Source organism: Maylandia zebra, linkage group LG7 (assembly GCF_041146795.1).
Source record: "Maylandia zebra isolate NMK-2024a linkage group LG7, Mzebra_GT3a, whole genome shotgun sequence".
NCBI classification, from domain to species: Eukaryota; Metazoa; Chordata; class Actinopteri; order Cichliformes; family Cichlidae; genus Maylandia; species Maylandia zebra.
Window position 1 is genome coordinate 20,732,406 of NC_135173.1, and position 20,328 is coordinate 20,752,733.

At 38.4% G+C, this 20,328-nt stretch overlaps 2 protein-coding genes and 1 long non-coding RNA gene across 3 annotated transcripts; 1 reads left to right on the forward strand and 2 right to left on the reverse strand.

Annotated features, from left to right (window-relative positions):
* Window positions 1-556: 556 nt before the first annotated feature.
* On the reverse strand, window positions 557-7,075 carry LOC101473572 (uncharacterized). Its single transcript, XM_004563840.4, has 4 exons — window positions 6,918-7,075; window positions 6,314-6,403; window positions 5,822-6,058; window positions 557-1,773 (listed from the first exon to the last, which is right to left on the reverse strand). The coding sequence occupies exons 1-4, from the start codon at window positions 6,976-6,978 to the stop codon at window positions 1,502-1,504; spliced, it is 660 nt and encodes a 219-aa protein (XP_004563897.1). The 5' UTR covers window positions 6,979-7,075; the 3' UTR covers window positions 557-1,501.
* A 2,138-nt stretch (window positions 7,076-9,213) lies between these two features.
* LOC101479479 (forkhead box protein P4-like) lies at window positions 9,214-18,437 on the reverse strand. The gene is made up of 14 exons (XM_004563863.3): window positions 18,306-18,437; window positions 17,104-17,184; window positions 16,547-16,658; window positions 16,125-16,302; window positions 15,565-15,669; window positions 14,791-14,878; window positions 13,698-13,829; window positions 12,780-12,963; window positions 12,618-12,688; window positions 11,257-11,358; window positions 11,028-11,149; window positions 10,359-10,428; window positions 10,144-10,274; window positions 9,214-10,053 (listed from the first exon to the last, which is right to left on the reverse strand). Exons 1-14 carry the CDS (start codon window positions 18,435-18,437, stop codon window positions 9,924-9,926), a joined length of 1,638 nt encoding a protein of 545 aa, XP_004563920.2. The 3' UTR covers window positions 9,214-9,923.
* On the forward strand, window positions 17,553-20,261 carry LOC143419414 (uncharacterized). Its single transcript, XR_013099370.1, has 4 exons — window positions 17,553-17,684; window positions 18,318-18,490; window positions 19,469-19,539; window positions 20,144-20,261. It is a non-coding gene; the product is annotated as an uncharacterized LOC143419414 (long non-coding RNA).
* The last annotated feature ends 67 nt before the right edge of the window (window positions 20,262-20,328 follow it).

Consider the following 20,328-nt stretch of genomic DNA (forward strand, 5'->3'; position numbering starts at 1 on the left):
AAATCACCTCTGTTCCTTACTCTGATGCTAGGCTTGAACTTTGTGTTGACCGTGTCTACATGCAATGAATTGCTGCCATACATTTGGTTGAGGGTGTGTATTGGATATGTCTCAGATAGAGCAAAGATAGCAGTCCCTCTCCCAAGCTAAGCTAACTATTTCCTCATCTCATATTGTAGAATTTGGTGAGCCCTTGTGGTTTGCGCTGCTATAACACTGTCGGACTAACACTGTACAGTTTCTTTGGAAAGAAGCGCCGTCTCTCAAAGCGAGTCAGGCATTCTGTCATTTTAATTTCATGACCTGTGCCGTCGACCAAGTTTGGTCAGAAATTATATTATGCTGTGCTAGTAGTAGCTAACAGGTCAGTAACTGCTTACTGTAATGACATTGCAGTTCTCAGTAACAATATTAAGCTATTATATTACAGTTAAAATGATGTTGTTACTTGCATTACAAATGTCCTTCAGTTATCTGAACTAGTGCTACAGTCAATTTCATTTTGGGTGCAGGAGGTCAAAATGGTGGAGTAGTCTACAACTTTGAGGAGTGGAGATATGAACATGGATTTTATTTTTATTTCAAGAAAGGATAAGAGCATTAGGGACATGCAAACTGAGTTCAGGACAGAAACAGCAGCAAAAATATTGATACAAGAACTTCAGGTCTTTGCAACCTGCTGCAGACCGGATGTTAACACAAAGCTAGCAAAAAAAAAAAACCCAGCAGGATGTTAAAGACTTCTTTCTACCTGTTCATGTTTCTAAAACAGACTCGCTTCGGGGATCGCTCTGAAGTGTCCTTTGGGCTGGTTTTCAACTTTGCTTTCTGTTGTTGTATCTCGGTCCTTATTAGGATTGGTGTTGGTGTGTTTGTGTTAGTGTGCGGTTTATATTGTTAACTTGTCGTTATGTTGCAACATGCGTCATGTCATTTTACAAAGAATTAGGAGAGTAATGTAACGACTAGTGTAACACATTACTTCCTACAGCAAGGACTAGGCAACATAAAAGTAATGCAGCTTTAAGGAAAGGTTATGTGTAATGTATTGCATTAGTTACAACTCCAACACCGGCAGTGGTAGTCTCCAAGATCTGTACAAAGTCGTTGAAGGAGTTCCCTTTTAAATGTGGCCAGCAGCCATGCTGGTGTCCCCTAAATTTCAGTCTTTATGCCAGCCTAAGCTAAAGGACTCTTGGGTCTTTTTCATTGATTCAACTTCTAATATATCACGAAGAAACCCATTTTTACTGTTGTTTTTTCCCAATTGCACAACTGTTGTCGTTGTTTTGTTTTTTTATCTGGCATACCAAGAACATTTCATTCGCTTAAGACAAGCAGCATCAAATCAGAGAAAAAATATTGACTCATCACATCTCACATTTACTCATCTGTTTACATCACGGTTAATAAAATGATAGTTAATCAAAACCAACATCAGTATACTAATAAATCCAACATTAGTGTTACTTTCTCTTATTGGCCCACAGTCTTTAGTGTCCTAGCTGCGATGGCAGATTTCGCAACACTCCAGACAAAACTCGAGACACTCGGTTGGCTCGCAGCAGGACTCGAACAAGACGGAGTGGCAGTGGGCGTGGCAGGTGAGCTCCTCCATGGGAACCTCCTGAACGGCTGAACAGCAGCGGGTGCACGCGTGGCAGCAGGAGGAGCAGAGGGCGTGAAGGCATGATGAGCAAGCCTCCAGGAGACCCAGGAGCAGCACGGAGCAGTGGCACCACAGGCACGCCAGCAGCAGGTGAAAGCACGTGTCTGCAAAGAACACACGCAAAATCAGACACAAAACAGATTCAGCAACGTTCATCACGTGAGGTCAAACATGTTGTGTTCTAAGAGCTTGCCGCATCCCATCACAAACTGGGATTAACGACTCTATTAACCCTAAATTAATCTCTCACATGTTTGTTTGCAGTGGCAGCTGAAAGTTGAAAGATAAACTATTGTGCTGCAATGATCAAGTGTGATTGTGTTTACTTAATCACAGAGCTTTGTTCAGTCCTCATGGGAAAATAAAAAAGGCCGTAGAGGGCTTCCAGTGATGAACAACAACTAGGAAGGAGCTGTCACATGATAATTGTGCCGCTTCCTAAATTAGGTGCAGATGAAATTGCATACATTAACCCCACCAGTGGGTTACAGGGCGTCTCTCGCGATCCCAACAGTTGTATTGTTACGAAGCTAATGTTTTCATCCTCACACGGACTGGATAGCATGTGATATCATGCAAATCAAGCTGTTTTATCCTGTTTACTGAAGGAAATAAATGAAAAGGAGGCGGCAGAATTCCCTGGGGAGTGGGGTTGAGCGTTTTCCTGCTTAGCCGCCCGAATTATACACCCCCCACCTATAACTCACGGTAATACTTGTGCGTAGATGAAAACAGAGCATTATCTGTGGCTACTGTATTGATTTAATGAGTAACTTCATAGAGATAACAACATGAACACAATGATAAACAAGGAGTGGCCCATTGCACACTTGGAGAAAACAAGAGAAAGTGCAGCTTCAAAGCCTTTCAGCAAAACTTGAAACAGCTAAATTTGTATAGAAAGAGTCACTTTTATCTTCTTTGGTAACTCATTTGAATGTAAGCTATATTGCCAAAAGTATTCACTCAGCTGCCTTCACACACATATGAACCTGACTGCCATCCCTTTCTTCAACCATAGGGTTTAATGTGATGTAGGCCCACCCTTTGCAGCTATAACAGCTTCAACTCCACTGGGAAGGCTGTCCACAAGGTTTAGGAGAGGGTTTATGGGAATTTTGGGCCATTCTTTCGTTCTTCACTGTATTTGTGAGGTCAGACACTGATGCTGGATGAGAAGGCCTGGCTCCACTCTTAAATCATCCCAAACAAAGGTGCTTAAACATTAAGAGCTTCTTAGAGCGAGCCATTCTTTCACAAATGTTTGTAGACGCAGTCTGCATACCTAGCTGTTTGACTTTATACACCTGTGACCAGAGACTGGGAGTCTGATTACTTTTTTCAAGTAATGAGCAAAGTATTATTATTGCAAAAAACTAATTAGATTACTCTTACTTATGTAAGCAAAAATGCTTTTGTCAAAAAAATGACAAAAACATTATCGTTGGCTGTACACGTGGGAAGAAAACCTCTTTCTGCAGCGAAAAATTAAACTTCAAATCTGAGCAAGCACCTAGCACGCTGAATGTGAAATTCATAGAGAAAGCCCCGGATCCTCCCACTGACATGACTGTTGTAGCACCTGGCAAACCTCCACTGGCCCCACTCCTGCTAAACAGGTGAAAATAGACTTAGTGCTGCTGAATCTTTGATTTTATTTATTTTTTGGTGTGTTTTACTTGCATCTATTTGAAAGAATGAGTGTAAACACAAAAAATTATTTTATTTTAGATGCTGGAATATACAGAAAATAGGTTTAAATGTTAAACAAGTTTCTTCCAGTCAAAGGATGTTTTGTATAATTTAATTTTTGCTTGATGTAATATGCATAAAGTTAAAAGATTAAAACTAATAAAACAAGTTTTAAAAACAGACTTTTTCATTTGATTACATTTTATATGATGGATTATGCAGAAACAAATAGAACTGGACTGAAAGGTCTATAAAGTATTCAGGTTGCGTATCATGTTTTTAAAAAGTAACTGAGTAATAAAGTAACGAATTACTTTAGAAAATAAGTAATCAGTAAAGTAAGGGGATCACTTTCTGGGAGAAGTAATCAGTAACTAATTACTATTTTCAAGTAACTTGACCAACACTTCCTGTGACCATGGAGGGTTACAGGTGAATTTAATCATTTGGATGGGTGAGTGAATACTCACTTGGTAATAGTAAGTAGGTAAGTAAATAAAGTTTATATACAGGGTGGGCCATTTATATGGATACACCGTAATAACATGGGAATGGTTGGTGATATTAAAGTCCTGTTTGTGGCACATTAGTATATGTGAGGGGGCAAACTCCTCAAGATGGGTGGTGACCATGGTGGCCATTTATTGGTAATGTCACAAGAAAAACAATGGTGCGCTTGGTTTCAATGTAACTTTATTCTTTCATGAGTTATTTACAAGTTTCTCTTTGTTCACAGCCATTGACATGTCGAAGAGGTTAACACGTGAGGAGCGGATCGAAATTGTGTTGATATCTGGTGAACGCAGTAACCGGGTCATTGCAGCAGATTTCAATGCAAGACACCCTACGAGACCACCCATCTCCCATGCTACAGTTAGCAAACTGCTTGCTAAGTTTCGTGAAACTGGTTCAGTGTTGGATTTGCCAAAATGTGGACACAAGAAAACTGTCACTAATGAAGAAACATCAGTGGCTGTCCTTGCTTCATTCAGCAAGAGCCTACAGCGTAGCACTCGCCGCATGTCACTGAGAGTGGCATTAGTCGAACATCCCTTCGGCGGATATTAGCTACTCACAAATGGCACCCTTACAAACTCCAGCTACTGCAGCATCTCAACGAGGATGACCCAGATCGGCGCACAGAATTTGCAGAATGGGCAAAACAAAAATTGGAACAGGACCCTCAGTTCACGCAGAAGATTTTGTTCAGTGATGAGGCAAACTTTTATGTGAATGGTGAAGTTAACAAACAAAACCACCGCTATTGGTCTGACACTAACCCACATTGGATGGATCCCTCCAAGACTGTTGGAACAACAAAAGTGATGGTTTGGTGTGGTATATGGGGTACAACGATAGTGGGTCCATTCTTCATCAATGGAAGCCTCAAGGCCACTGGATATTTGAAATTGCTACATGATGATGTGTTTCCCTCTTTATGCACTGAAGCTGGCATGTTCCCTGAGTTTTTCCAGCAAGATGATGCACCACCACATTATGGGTGCTAGGTCCGAGCATTCCTAGATGAACAGTTTCCTGGAAAGTGGATTGGTCGTCGTGGGTCAGTTGAATGGCCCCCAAGGTCTCCCAGTCTGACCTCCTTAGACTTTTATCTTTGGGGTCATCTGAAGGCAGTTGTCTATGGTGTGAAGATACGAGACGTGCAGCACCTGAAACTACGGATACTGGATGCCTGTGCTGGCATTTCTCCTGCGGTGTTGCTATCAGTGTGTGAAGAGTGGGAGAAGAGGGTTGCATTGACAATCCAACACAATGGGCAGCACATTGAACACATTTTATAAGTGGTCAGAAACTTGTAAATAACTCATGAAAGAATAAAGTTACGTTGAAACCAAGCACACCATTGTTTTTCTTGTGACATTACCAATAAGTTTGATGTGTCACATGGCCCTCTCCCTATTGAAAAAACAAAAGTTGTATCCAAGATGGCCGACTTCTAAATGGGCACCATGGTCACCACCCATCTTGGGGAGTTTGCCCCCTCACATATACTAATGTGCCACAAACAGGACTTTAATATCACCAACCATTCCCATGTTATTACGGTGTATCCATAAATGGCCCACCCTGTATATTGTGTCTATCAAACTCTTCCTGACTTAACTGTATGTTCTCAGTTTATTAGCTTAATCAATTCCTCAGATTAAAAGTGAGAACAGACAGATGTCACAATATAACCATATAGAAGCAGTAATATAGAAAAAAAAAGAATATTTTTACTGTGTAATAACTTTTGATATTGTGTATGTTAATATCACAGTTATTATTGTCTTAGTCCCGAAATACAGAACTTGCCTTGTCTTGGAAAGGAACATTGATCTGCTAGCATATTAAAATTGCTTACTGTGTGCATCAAAATAAACGTTACAGTTTGTACTTTCTGTTCACATCGTCATTGTTCTTTATATTATGTAAATCAAGTCATACTGTAGAACTTACCAGCAGGTGTAGCCGCAGTTTGGTGTGATCCAGCCGCAGCACCTGTCTCCTTTCTCCTTTTACTGCTCCTGCTGCCGCTGTGCACTGACAACCTGGAGCCCGGCAGTCTGTCATCTGGAGCTGTGAGGCCACACCGTGGACACTCGGGCTTCTGCTGGTGGTCATATGTACGTTTCTTAAATGCTGCTGCCTCCTGTGAGGCCTCTGCTGGTGGAGAAACAGCAGGCAGAGGCTGAGCTGGAAATGGAAGGATCAGCTCGTGAGATTGTTGCAACTAAATGCCGGATGAAGCAGTTTTCTGGCACATGTTGTTATATGTCTGTCTTTATCATTAGTTATAATTTGATTAAGTATTTCAATGATTAATTACAATGTGAATTAAAGAGGAAATTTCTTAGTTTACACCTTCTAAATAACCTGATCAGTCAGAGTAACAATAAATTTTTGTAACTGTATTAATAATGCTTCGCAGGTCTCTTTGTTTCCACTTACAGCTGATAAGATCAGTGGTGATGGTATTTCCTCTGCTAACAGGGTCACCCACTGAAAGGATTTCCTGGGCTGATTTTAGAGACGTGCTACCTTGAGACACAAAAAGAAAGACAAGTTAGATGTTGAGTTGGTAAAAAGGCAAGAAGCTCTATCGTGAATGCACTCAGCTCTTATATATTTGCCAGAATATTGCGATATTTAACAAATATAATGGAAACCTCTTAAGTTGCGAGCTCTTATTGCTGTCCCATGTTGCTTTATTGTGTCCAAAAAGCTTTTGACCCTTTGCCCATTTTGTTGTGGAGAAACACTAAAACCTTTAAATACGGAAAAATAGAAATCCTTACAAATAGTGAACAGAGGAACCAAATGTTGGTCCTTGTTTCTGTATTGGTTGAGAAAACCTATAAAATCTTGCACCTCCACCCTCACACCCACCCATTTCTCGTGATTTCTTAAAAATGACACCATTGTTTACATATGCTAATTAGGAAAAAGAGCGAGACTTTTGTCAATGTCCATCAAATAATCCGTCCTTAATCCTATTAACATAACTCTAAGTTACTGGAATTATTTGTTTTTACATCACATCATCTGCACTTACCTTTAGTCTGGCTTGTTTTTTGCTCCTCCCCATCCACAGATAAGTGCTCTCCTGGTAACATGTCTGGTGTACATGACTGCTCAGGATCCTTCTTACGCTTTGTTCACTCGATCTCCTCCTTCACCCTCTGGCTTCTGTCCACACCAAAGGGTCAGGAAACCTCCACCAACACCCAACATGCCGACATGAGTCACCGCTCAGGAGGCTTTTAGCTGTGCTCTTTGTGTGTGTGTTTTGTTGTGAGTTAATAACAATCCCCTTCCCAACAGAGCGGCTGTGCCAAACATTGCTGATCACAGAGCACAAAGAAGGCCGAGGCCTTGCTGAGTGACTTCAAGTTGCTTTCTCTGTTCTGCTTTTAGTCACCTAACACAATGGAGACACATACCCCATGAGTGTGTCAGCTGAATATTGTGTATGTTCTCTTCCCTCTTTCTCACACAAGCCAAACCGATAAAAGTTGTCTGCTGTCTAGCTTTTAGTATGCATAACATAGTAATATTTCCCATGTGAGATGAGAAGATGCCACTAATTTCAAGAAAAGTCATATTTTTATGTGTGCCATAAAGCAGGATATTTTCCTGTTTTGTGCATTACTCTGTTTGCCTTTCACAATTGTTCAAATACCTTAAAATGTAAAAAGAACAGAGTAAAAAGTCAACATTTGTCATTGACGAGCCAACATTCAGTCCTGAGCCTGACATGCTTGTTTTAATCTTAAGAGCTTCTGTGGAGAAACAGAGCGTTAAAGCTGCCAGCTTTGTTTTTCTTTTTTAATCTCGAATCATTCATTTCATCAGGACCAGGGGTTTTAATAATTACCAATAAGGTGGTTAAGCCAAGAACCTGCTCAGAACATTTTTATGACGTTAAGTTTCTTTTTAATGACTTTAGATGCAATCAGTGTGTAAAATCAGTGTGTAAATGTCTGGCATCATTTCTGAATGGTGATTTTTTTTTTCAGCTGTTTAACTTATTTGTTAAGAGATGGTTAATTAGATTCATTTTGAGAATATCCTTTTACTTTTTCTTTTCACACCAAAAGAAAACTTTTTAAAATTCAGACATTCCAAAGATTTTACATTTCTGGCTCACAAGATCAATTTAGACTAAAATAAAAACAAATTGCTTAAACTTGACTTGAAAATTGAGCTTGACAGTTTCTGGTATGTAAAGATTTGCCACATCATTGCATCGTTGGATTTAAAAGATGAAATCAGTAATAAGTAGTTTAAATACATTTAAATCTTTGCATGTGGAGATATTGTTTTTCCCGCAGAAGAGAACGTCGCGAACAGAACGAGCACATGTGCGGCAGCATCATTATTACCCACTGATGAGAAGATGAACAGAGACCGGCCTTTTTGGAGGGGCTGTTGATTAAGTGCTGTCAAAAGTGCTACATTAAAAAACATGCTGACTGGCCCGCCTCGCAATGAGTATATGGCACATCAAAGCAACACATAAGTGAAGCTGTTGAAGTTGTCTAGCACCATGCTAACTTTCAGTCAGTACGCACACGGCACGGAGGCAATCAGAAGAAAATGTCATCTAATAGGCTGACAGCAAATCAAAGCAAGACCTGAGAAGGAACAGCAAACCTAAAGCTAACATGTTATCAGCAAAGACAATTACTGACAATAGTCAAAACAGGGAGCTGAAAAACCTTTTGTTCTGTGTTTGGTTGTGAAGTCTACAGTCACAGCTTCACTTCAGGGTGTGTATCAGTTGATGACACAATGTTGGGAGTGTTTATTTTATTATTTTAATTTCTAATAATTTAACAGGGATTGTAGCTGAGACCTCTTATCGGTGATCTTTAGAAATATAATATAATATATTCATATAGTAATATAGAAAACACTTATTTCAGGGTATGGTAGCATGATGAAAGTGAATGCAGAAGTTATTTTACTGTCTTTATGGAAATTTAATTAGCTTTATCTAATTTTGAAACAGTTAGCAGTACTGTGAAATTTATGTAAAAATTAAAGTGTAATGTTAAAATGTTATGGTTGTACTGACAGGGGCTGCAGCCATTTTTTGAAACAATGGTTTGGAGAAACCTCAAAGTGTTTAGGTTACAAGTACATGCACCATGTCAAACAAATCCAAACATGACACTACAAATTTGCCTTTTTTTAAACTTTGTATAAATCAGCATTAAAAATACCCGACGCATGGGTGTTACATTTTTAAGTATGCAAGTTGATAACTGAAGGAAAAAGCATAATGTTGCACAGCCTTATAAATACAACATTAAACTATTATATATATTTTTATTGTTAAATGTTGGACACAAGCCTACAGACTGACACATCTTTACACACATTATACAGACCGTGTTCTCAATAACAAAAACAGAACCTTTATTTCAGTATACAGACCCTCATTTAAAAAAAAAAAACTGACCTGTGAAAATCCCATATTTTCTATCAATAATCACAACAGAGAAAACAGAAGAAACAGTGCACAACGAATGCTTTTCAGTTATTTAAAAGTGTCTTTGAGACACAAACTATTAACAAACATTATCAACAAACATTTTCTATCATCATAAATAATTAATACAAAAGCGTACGGGTTGCTTTTGGTGAAAAATCACAAATTGTTCTAAATTGTTGCCATTTTCTTGGCAAGATGTCCGTTAGAAAGTCAAACAAAACAAACAAACAAACAAAAAATACTATTATCCTAAGAAATGCGACTAATCTCGGTCACCTTTAAATGCTCAACTTGTTACATGTCTGTTTGATATTTGAATAATAACTGTTATTAAGATATATAGTCCAATATTTAAATATTTGATAAAAGTATTCCCAGCACAGAGACCACAAGTGGCACTATATTCTGCTTTCTTTTGCTGTTTGACTGAAATTGAGGAGAAATTGAGGCTGCTATAATCTGTCTCAAAGCTAAATTTACTTTATTACATTTGCTGATGAATAGAAAATATTCTAAATTGTTTTAATGCTGATTTTACTGCTTTTCTTAACAATAAAAGAGTCATTCAAGGTCAAACAAATGCCCTCCATCATTTTCACTCATGTCTGGCTGCAGGCTGACTGGTTTCACTGTCTGTATCAGACATCCTTGGTCATTCACCTTCAGCTCTTTGTCTTCAAGGAAAAGCGGCCTGTAAGAGGTTAAATAGAAAAGACATCAAACTTCAGAGTTATATCGCTAAATTTTTTTGGAGCGAATTTTATATCAAAGCTAAACTCACGTCTGGACACGAGGAGAGAAGTTTTGGTTTCTGTGGCTGTCAGCCATGCTGCTCCTTTGTATTTCACTCTTTGAATTTCCTCTTACGTTGTCTTTCTTGAGTCCTGGCAGTGACGCCTCTGCCAGTGCGGTCTGAAAAGAAAAGTGAGCATAAATGAAAGAGTGGCCACGCCCCCAACCTGTAAGCACTCCTGCGTTGAGAATGCATTGGCTCACCTGCAAGCCAGAATTCATTAGGGTTCCATAACCTGCACTGGAGGAAATACTTTTCATCAGTGATGGATTTCTGCAGATAATAGAAAATAACAGATAACAGCAATGAAAATTCATAATGTATTTAACAAATGAATAAGAGTAAAGGGCCTCTACTGAATGGAATTTTGAATTTTCCAACCACGTTTATCCATATTCTAAAGATTTTTGAGAATTTTTTCAAAGTCAACATCGTCGGATTTGAGTGATATAGGAGAGCAATCAGATTGGAATTTATGGATTGATTTCAACTTAAATTTCAAAGCCGTGATTCCTGGAAATGCTAAAAATGTAACTTTTGTCTCCATTAATATTGCGCCTTATATTTCACAGCAATTTTCAGCTGTTTTAAATAAATCACCTGCAGAGATGTCTGTCTTTAAAATAAGGAAACTAAACCTTTCCTTTTGGTTTTTATAATATAGATGATACTTAGCACTGTAGACCATAAGGTTGAATATAAATTTGTGAATTTACAAACAGCAGAAGTTTGTGGTTACTCATGCTAAAGCTGTGTTTTGTGATTAAAATGTGATATTTTGATTATTGTGTAATTAATTATCATTATATTTATGAAATATGTACAGATACCCTGATGGCGGCACTGCGATAAACTAGGAGGATCTACTGTACCCTGTGATCTTCTGGGATCGCCTCCTCTGGTATTCCACCTCATCCACAGTCCACACCGCACCTTTCACATTCTCCACGCGCACGAAACACTTGTGCAGGCTCAAGTTGTGTCGAACCGCATTCTGATCCAGATGAAATCAGAGTGAGGAAGATATTTCTGAATGCATGCAGCATGCATCGGGTATGACACACAGTGGGATACAGAGTTAATCATCTGCAGGTGGAATACCTTCCAAGTGGCGGCGTTGCGTCGGAAATAAGCAAATGTCCTTGTGAACCAGTTGTATATCTCGTTGAGGGTTAGTTGCATGTCTGATGTTTCCATGATAGCCTGTAGATGGAAAGGAAATAATACACTGTAGCGCAATACAGGATCAAATTAAAGCCTTCACTAGTTTATCGAAGGCAAGGAACAAAGATACGGCTTTTGTGTTTGTTTAAATTTAAGGAATCGCCAATTCTGCAAAAATAATGCTATAGTAGAAACAGATGCATGTTTTTCTATCAAGATTCACGCTTTAATGCTACGAAAATGTTAAAAAAAAATCAATTACAGATATTTCACAACCCTGCAGGTGAGCATGTATCTGGACCAGAAGGAGACTCCTGACATTTACTGCTTCCAGATGTTTTTGAAGCACCCTGTGATCTATTAGATGTCTCACGTGGTTACAAAGTATGAGCTTGTATGACTGCTCGGATTCTCTGGCATGAGTCTGTTAGTTGCTCCAAAGCGCAGGACGCAATGCCTTTGGTGAGGGAACTTTTACACTCCAAGCTCCAAACAGAAATGTAAAACCGACCTTTAATTGGACTCTTAATTGAAGTAGGCAATTACTTCCTTCTTTTTATTTACTTACTTTATTGTATTTTTTATTGTGCTTAATCATTTCTATCCTGTTTTTTTTACTCAGTTAATGATTCTTCTTCACACTTATTTTATTGACGTAGTTAAAGTGTACTTGCACAGTTTTTACATTTTGTGCAACAGCAAAACAACATATAACACACTGCGACTCCACACGAGACATCAAAAATGTAAATGCATTGGTTAACTACATACACATATATGACATTTAATATACAAACATCAACCTAATACAATCTTTTACACACACACACAAACAAACAAAACAAAATTTCTAAACTTACATATACAAACCGAGGTTAAATATATAAAAGATATAAAAAGAAAAAACACAAACAAGCACATTTTTTTGATGTCAGGTGGATAAAAATATTGAAAATTAAATGTTTTATTCTGTTTTATAACATTATTCTGTCTTACAGTTAACTAGTGAGTCATGTGTAAACTATTTTTACTTATTAATCAGTTGTAAAAAGACCTCATGTCAGTTTTTCCATATTCACGCTCTAAAACCAGCTGACTACTAAAACAACAGGAAAACATGCATATTTAACTTGATAAAAACTTCAAACACGGATTGAAAATTGTATCACTTGAATCAAGTTATTCAAATCAATATGCAACATAGAGATTCCATGAAAACGTTGTTTATCCATTAATACGGGACCAGCAAATACAAAATAAAAGAAGGCGAATAGAAAGTTTAAAAAAACCTGTCATACCTGTCGAATCAGTGTGGCATAGGTGAAAGGTGGTCTGAGATCAGTGTTTTTGTAAAGCTCATATTCATTTTCTGAAACAAGAAAAAAAGCAGAATAAAGAAAAAGCAAAGTGAAAAATCTGGAATGAGCTGCTGTGTGTCAAGTGGCCAGGTTACACGTCACCTGAAGACAGCGAGTAGACCAGAGGGTGATTACGACGTCTGATTGGCCCAACGCCTGACGTGTGAGAGGGGAACTCTTTCTCACACCCCTGGGATGGAGTGCCAACAGGATCTAGAGGTCGAGGGGACACCTGGGCTGGGTCTGATGGTCTCAGCGAGGGTAAGCTGTTGGTGACTGAAGTGAGCTGAGAGTGACAAAAGCATGAAGTTAACAAAGGATCGAGAGCAGCGAACACTCTGACAGGGAAACAAAACAGAATGGGAGATTCATAACAGGGCGTAACGGAGCGATTGGATTTGCCTCTTCAGAGGTGATTCCTCTAATGTCACAATAAGGAGGAAGCCAATTATTGTTAATTATAGGGTGAAATTGTTTGGTGGGTGTTGTGATTATGGCGCAATATTTGCAAGATTAACAAATGATTAGCTCCCACATTATCACAGCACGTCTGTGCCAACAGCTGGACACAGAGAGGAGAGGAAGCGCTCTGTACATTTAGCGTCCTCGCTTTGAAAAAGCACCGAGGGCTCCGCAAAGTAAAAGAGCAAAGATCAAATTAGAGCCATAGTCAAAAGGTGCTTTGTAAACTTTTTCAAAAAATGAATTTGTGTTTCAATTTGATAAAATATTTCTTACCAGGACCCTCATCACACATAGCATTGCCTCAGTGCTGTGTTTTGGGGATTTTTTTGTTCCTAAGGAAATGTCAGCTTGCTTTTGCAACTCATTCAACTGTAAAAGTTCAACAAGTCAATTACAGCCTGGCAGTATCTTCATCAGCGCTAGAAGAGATGAGGGTGAAGCCAGATGTGCTGTTTTCTCCACATATTTGGAGTTTCCCCCCCGTAACGCCGTAAATATCACGGCTCAGTTACTCGACCTGTGTTGTTCGCGCAGCTATTACTGAACGCTGCCTACCTGCGGGCCGCACGGGTCAGCAGCCGTGTCGGACTGTGGCGACTGTGCAGGCGCCGAGAGCGATTGAGCTTCTAAAGATGGCAGATGCAGGTGAGCCATCATTGCCTGCAGACGCTGCCGTTCTTTGCAGAGCTGTAAGTGGAGATGAAGAAAGGAAGCGGAAATTGTAGTGGATGGTGTCACATTGTAATCACCAGACAGAGGTTATTGAAATGGAAGGCTGTGAACCTGACAGATCTCTGGAAGAAAGCGTTCGTTCTGTGTCAAACACCAGGAAAAGCACAGCAGGGGCTGAATGTTGCATGAGGATTTAGCATAAACAGAAAGGTTTCTAGATAGTCGAGCATTGGAGAAATTAATCAAGTGTTTCTTGTTTGAAGTGACTGCAGACAAGCCTTGCTCCAAATATAAACTTTTTTTTTCTTGGTTGGGTTGGGCATATATAAAGTATACAGAAAAATCCTCTTATCTCATGCATAATATCAGGTATCACCCATGTTTTAAATTATGACTGTATCATCATCTCAGTTCATCATTCAGTCTATAGAATATTACACATTTTGATGACGTAGCAACTAATCCCCCACATGATCCATAACAATTTAGAGGTTATTGTAACGTGCGAAGCACCGAAAGAACGCTATGAAAGTCAAGTCAAAGTTTATTCCTACAGCACATTTTAAAAGAACTCAGCTCACCAAAGTGCACAGGTTATACAAAATGCACATTTATCCGTAACAGTCACCAAATACATACTAAAAACCATCAAATACAATCAATTAAGTATAAAAGCTAGGGTTCTCTGCTCAACTAGAACTGAAAGCAAGAATAAGTAGTTTCAATAAGTTTCAACAGAGACGTGGGCAGCTGAAACACTGCTGAAAAGGCTCTAGCTCCTCTACTTTAAGTCTGGATTTATGAACACTCGTGCTTCTGGTTTGTAGACCTCAGTTGGAAATTGCACATAAAATGATAAAATCAATGTTGACCTTGAGAACATCTTAACACTGTGCAAGTTTCAATAAATCGGACATAATTCAAGCATCGCTGCTTCCTTTTCTGTCAGTGATACTTATAAGTTAAGAGTCCCTACCTGAAGGTCAAGCTGCTGAACCACCTGCATCTGGACTCTGCACTGGGCTGTACTTCTGTCATCCAGAGTGTGTTCACTGCTTATGTGCCTGAAACAAATAGAGCAAATATGTTAGGAGATTTTTTTTAAATGTAGAAGTAGAGGAAGAATCTTTTATCTCTTATCAAATACTGTGGATAAAACAACATTTAGACCCACACTGATGATGAAGTGAATGTTAAGGGCTATAACAACAACAGTAAGTATCTAAACAAAAATAAATCAAACTCAAATCAGCTGTGTGGTTATGAAGTAAAGGATTTTACAATATTTGCAGAAAGAAAGTTTAAGTTTATTTATATTGTTATTCTCATGTCTCAATGTTCGTTTTGGTTTTGAGTGAACAGTAAACAAACAAACAAGCAACACAAACAATAAAATCGTGTTAATTTCTAATTTTAGTTTTAAATAACCAGATTTTTTGTTTTTCACAAAGTAACATAACTAACATAATATTTAACATATTTAACTGTAAGCTGATCAATATCATAATTTTAAAATTGTAAAGTTTGAAAGAAGTAATCAAAATGAAAAAAGCAAATCCATAACAGTGGAGCTATTACCTAATTATGTCTTTTCAAATGTAATCCATTTCATTAAAAAAAATGTGATTACATAATTCACATATTATCCATTAGTATCTGAAGATGAGGTTAAGAGATGTCAGTTATTCTGCTGCTTTGTTTTCACTGCTATATGTCAAAAATTAAAAGTGTGAAGATTGTTTAAACCTACTTGATAAACTGGCTGAAGTTTTCACAGACTGACTCACAACCGGGCCAATTACACACGCCGTGACCGAAGAGGGCGTGTTTGGCAGCGTGATCACCTTTAACAGTGCTGATCGAGAGAGAGAGAGAGAGAGAAGGGCCTGTCAAGATTAAAGAAACCACAGCAGGCAAACAACAAAACAGCAATAAAACAGATATAAGAGTGTTTTGTTTTCTTTTCAGGTAGCAGAAATGACAGGAGAGAGGTGGCAGGGAGCACTGACAAAAAAAAAGCACAAAAAACAGGATAACTATTTACTTTTGATTCGGGACGTGTACTGCAGTTACGTAAACTTTTTCTTTGCTGATCCACTTCAGGTGGCAAAACACAAAGCAAACAAACAATACAAAATACATTGTCCCCAAGGGGAATTAAAAGTGAAGTCTCAAAAGCAAACATCTCCTCACCCGCACCTTGAGAGAAAAAAAAAATGTCTACAGATGACAAGTCTTTGATGTTAACAGAAAAAAGGCAGTGTCACCTGGGCCCTCCTGCTGCTTACAGCGAGAACAGACGGCTCTTACCTCTCAGCTCTGTGAGGACAGGCAGACTGCTGGTCATCGGCTTGTCTCCCTGGGACTTTTGCTGACATTATTTTGCCAGCGGAAGATTCTCGATTCTCTTTTATTGTGGTTTTATCTTCAGTCATTCCAATTGTGAGCTCTTTCCATACTTGCTGCATCTTTGCAGGGCTGAGACAAGCTAAAAGATGATTGAAAACACAAAGTCTATCAATACTGCTGCAAATAGCAAAGTAGCTGTGGTGTATTTTTCTAGCGATGTAGCATTTGTTATTCAGTGTACATTAATTATACAGAGCCCCTGCTGTTCCTTCAATCTCGAAATGATGACTTAAAACACATAGTATGCACAAAATGAAAGAGTTGATTTGAAGAAACTTTTTTTTAATGTATAACTTTTGGAAATAGATGTAAAGAGGAGTGACCTGGAGAGAGAGCGGGAGAGGACAGCGCTGGTCTGTGCGCCCGGAGGAGCTGCTGCTGTTGCTGCTGCTGGAGTTGGATGAGCTGCTGGAAGACGAGCTGGGGAGAGGAGAGCTGGAGGATGGGGAAAGAAAGCATTTCTACTGAGGTAGTAAACACTGCCCTCACTCTCTTTTGCCATACCAGAGTGAGACCAGTCAGTCCATTAAGGGTCACATCTGGTAGATGTTTAGATATCGATTCTGGGCTTTTAAGGCTGGAAGAGCGTAATTTTAAGTCAGGTGATATCACCATTTAATGATAACGTTTAATGACTTTATCAGTTGCTGAAATGATTTTAAAATAAAAGGCCAAATCCACATACTATTTCTGTTCAAGCTCAGATGTCAAAATTCTTTTAAAATAAAAGCCCAAATCCATTCATTATTTCACTTTAATCTCTACAACCAGAGAAAGGAAAAGTAATAAATATTTATTTTTTATATGTGTATCAATCTTTAACAATAGGATATCCTCCAAAAATATATAGGTGTGTAATATTGTAGCCTGAGACTCTTACCTCTTTGATTTTCTTACTGGACTGTTGCTGAAGCAGCTGAATCTGTTGTTGCTGCTTCTTGTAGAACTCTTTCAGGTGATGCTATCAAAAAATGTAGCATTATCACGATCATTTAGACACTTATAACTGCTACTGGCAGAAATGTTTGTTTGTTTTATTTATTTTAGGCTGCCTCATGGTTGCCAATCTTAGGTGTGTGGTACAATTTCAGTATTTGGTATATTACAGAAGGTGGAAACAATGACAAAAAGTTTTTTTTTACTGAAGATAGAGATTTACAGACACACTAGCTGGGTATAGGCTGTCTGATATTAAACCTGTTCAAAGACTGCGTGCTTAAGCATTAAAACACTTTAACCCAGGCAAACTCTTTATAAAAATCATGATTCTTTGTTGTTTCCCTGCTACAAGAGGAGAATAAATAACAACAAAGCAACAACAACAGAAACCACAGAAGAAAGGGGTCATAGGCTAACATTGCCATTTTAAATACTGACATCTTGGTGATATGATGGTACTAAGCCAAAATTAATACATTCTCTTTAATGAGATGGAGTTAAACCTTAGTGGAGAAAGTCTAGGTAAGTGAAAAGGTTGAGTTAAAATCCAGAAGCGTTTTTAATAATTATACCTTTTGGTTCTCCTAGTATAAGTCATAATGTGCTAGCACTAGCACTTTTGCACTTTATCTAATGTTAAATATGTATTATAACATTTAGTAAGCTGCTGTGTTATTGTATTATTATTATTATTATTATTATTATTATTATTATTATTATTATTATTATTATTATTATACATATTGGTTGATTGGTTGACTTTGAAACACCAGTTTGCTTTGGAATGACTAGCTTACAAATTAGCTCACCTTGATAGCATTAAGCTCATGTTAATCACGGCCTCAGTCTAAATCATTTTGCAGTAACATTAACTCAAATATCTAACCTTATAACCACAATGTATTCTCATTGTCATAAATTCCCATTGATAAGAGTTTTGTCGTTTTTTAACGCTTGCTAGCTAAGTCACTTCTCTTAGCTAGTAAACTAGGCTAAGTTAACAACAATCATAATAATTATATGTATATGCAAATAATAAATAAACAAATATAGTAGCCAATTTACAAACTTTGCTGTGTTATGTAAGTCATGTTTATCAAACACCACCACCCTGACATGTATATATGTTAACTGTGCAAATACCTGATGAAGCAGAAGGGCTTGCTGCTTCTGGTGGATCAGAGCCTGCAGCTGGCTGGGAGCCAGAAACTGCTGAATCTGCTGAGGGGCCATCATAGCAAGAAAGACCTCAAAGAAGAAGAGGAAGGACAACATTTTAAAGGACAGTCAGGAGTGCAGTCAAAACAATAACTGAGACAGAGTGTCAGGTGATAAACAGTAATAACCATCAAATGGGAATCTTTCCAATTACACAACAGTGTTGTCAACCTTTTGTGAACATCATCATGCTGGATTGTGTCACTGACCCAAAATGAGACTGGAGATAGGCTGACCAGTTAATTAGCAACACAATTTCAAGCTTGTTGTGGCTCCTAATAGAAGTGTATGGGTATTAATAAAGGCAAACACTCCCAGAATAATAACTGATCTGCGCTGTCACTGATAGGGTGACAAATAACAAGGCTATTGTCTCCCTTTGTAGTCACACAGAGCCTACAGCAATTACCATGACTGCATTAAGAAACAACAACATGCATATTCCACATGTTGTATTACAAACAACACATAAAAAAGGTGCTACTAAATGATTGTTGGGGAAAATATAATTTATTTGAATTTTGCAGTATGTGGTTTCCTTATCTATATATAAAACATCAACCGTTATATAAAGACTAAAGCTGTTCTTTGGGTTTGGTAAAGCTGTCATATTGAAGTAATATCTCAGCAGCCTGCAGGATGTAATGAAAGAATGCACCAAGGACTTCAAGTTTGTAATTTTTCCACCCATCAGTCCATTGAGATGTTGCCCCCTGTGTTCAACCAGACTGAGAAAGTTAAGAGCAATAGGCATTACATGAAGAACAAGGAAGGAAGGAGGTGCAGTGGTCTTATTTAGTGCTGAAACAGCTGCCCTTTTAATTTACTGGTTGATTGGCAGAAGTTAAATCAACCATCAAGATTATGTAGACATACTTTCTCAAAAACCAGGGGGAGGACAAAGACGCTTTACCAAAATTAGCAAAGAAAAAAATAAGCTTTAAAAAAGTTCAACTACCACACCCCAAAAAAACACAAACCACACGGTGGTTATGCCACGTTTTTAAAAATATAAAAGTTTAAGACAAGACTGACAAATATATGTGTCAAACTTTTTTTGTTCTCCCCGAATGTTCTTTTGCATGTAGGTGCAGCTGGCTTCATTATCGCACTTTACAAATCACCGTGCATCCATTTGCTGCGTGCAGCCTGGATACAGGTAAGAAAGAAATGCATTGAAGATGAAGGTCCCTGCCTTTTATTATCAAAGGAAAAAAAACAGTTTTCTACATGAATAGTCCTTATTTGTAATATTTTTAGGGTTTTCAGATTGAAAAAAAAATATTCATATCACAAGTCATTATTAAATTCTGAAGACCAGAATCTGGGTAAAGGGTAAAGTTATTATGTCAGCTGAAAATACCCCCCCCCCCCCCCCCCCAAAAAATAGGATCTTTAAATATTAACACCATGCAGTTGAAGTCCAGATTTAGAAAGTGAATTAGGAGAATAGAACAGAACAAAAGTGACAAGATGACAGGACGGACTGGAGGAAGCGCTGTTGCTGGCCGCTAATTATCTCAGTTGTTTCATTGATCCCTTAGATTAAGATTACCAGGGATGGAATTGCAAGAGACAACCATAAAATTGTGTTGGGCCATGCTTATTTGCCGTTCACTTGCATCTGTTTGACCTAGGTCTGTGCACAATTATTCCTCCCTGGCTCTGACTCACAAGCTAATAACGAAGGACAAACAAGAATTCTGTGTGTCAACTCCCCGCTCCCCTCAGATCTCATATGAAATCTTTGTCACTGTCAACAGAGCCGTGAGCTCTGGGTTTCGTGTCCTGCCAGAGGATATCCAATATGAGGCCATGGGGTATTTCTCTCTTGACATCTGTTTGAAGAAGAGTGTTCTGTTTTCCACTTATGAAGGAGAGGAAAGAGCTGAAGGATGAAGAAAAGGAGGATGAGGGGCACGATGAAGGAGTAGCAGGACACACACGT

Coding starts and splice junctions, on each gene's coding strand:
- LOC101473572 (XM_004563840.4), bottom strand. CDS start 6,978: ATGTTACCAGGAGAGCACTTATCTGTGGATGGGGAGGAGCAAAAAACA. Junction 6,059..6,313: donor CACCACTGATCTTATCAGCT/GTAAGTGGAAAC, acceptor TTCCATTTCCAG/CTCAGCCTCTGCCTGCTGTT. Junction 1,774..5,821: donor AACTGCGGCTACACCTGCTG/GTAAGTTCTACA, acceptor TGTTCTTTGCAG/ACACGTGCTTTCACCTGCTG.
- LOC101479479 (XM_004563863.3), bottom strand. CDS start 18,437: ATGTTGTCCTTCCTCTTCTTCTTTGAGGTCTTTCTTGCTATGATGGCC. Junction 15,670..16,124: donor TGTCCTCACAGAGCTGAGAG/GTAAGAGCCGTC, acceptor TCTCTCGATCAG/CACTGTTAAAGGTGATCACG. Junction 10,054..10,143: donor TTCTCTCCTCGTGTCCAGAC/GTGAGTTTAGCT, acceptor AACCTCTTACAG/GCCGCTTTTCCTTGAAGACA.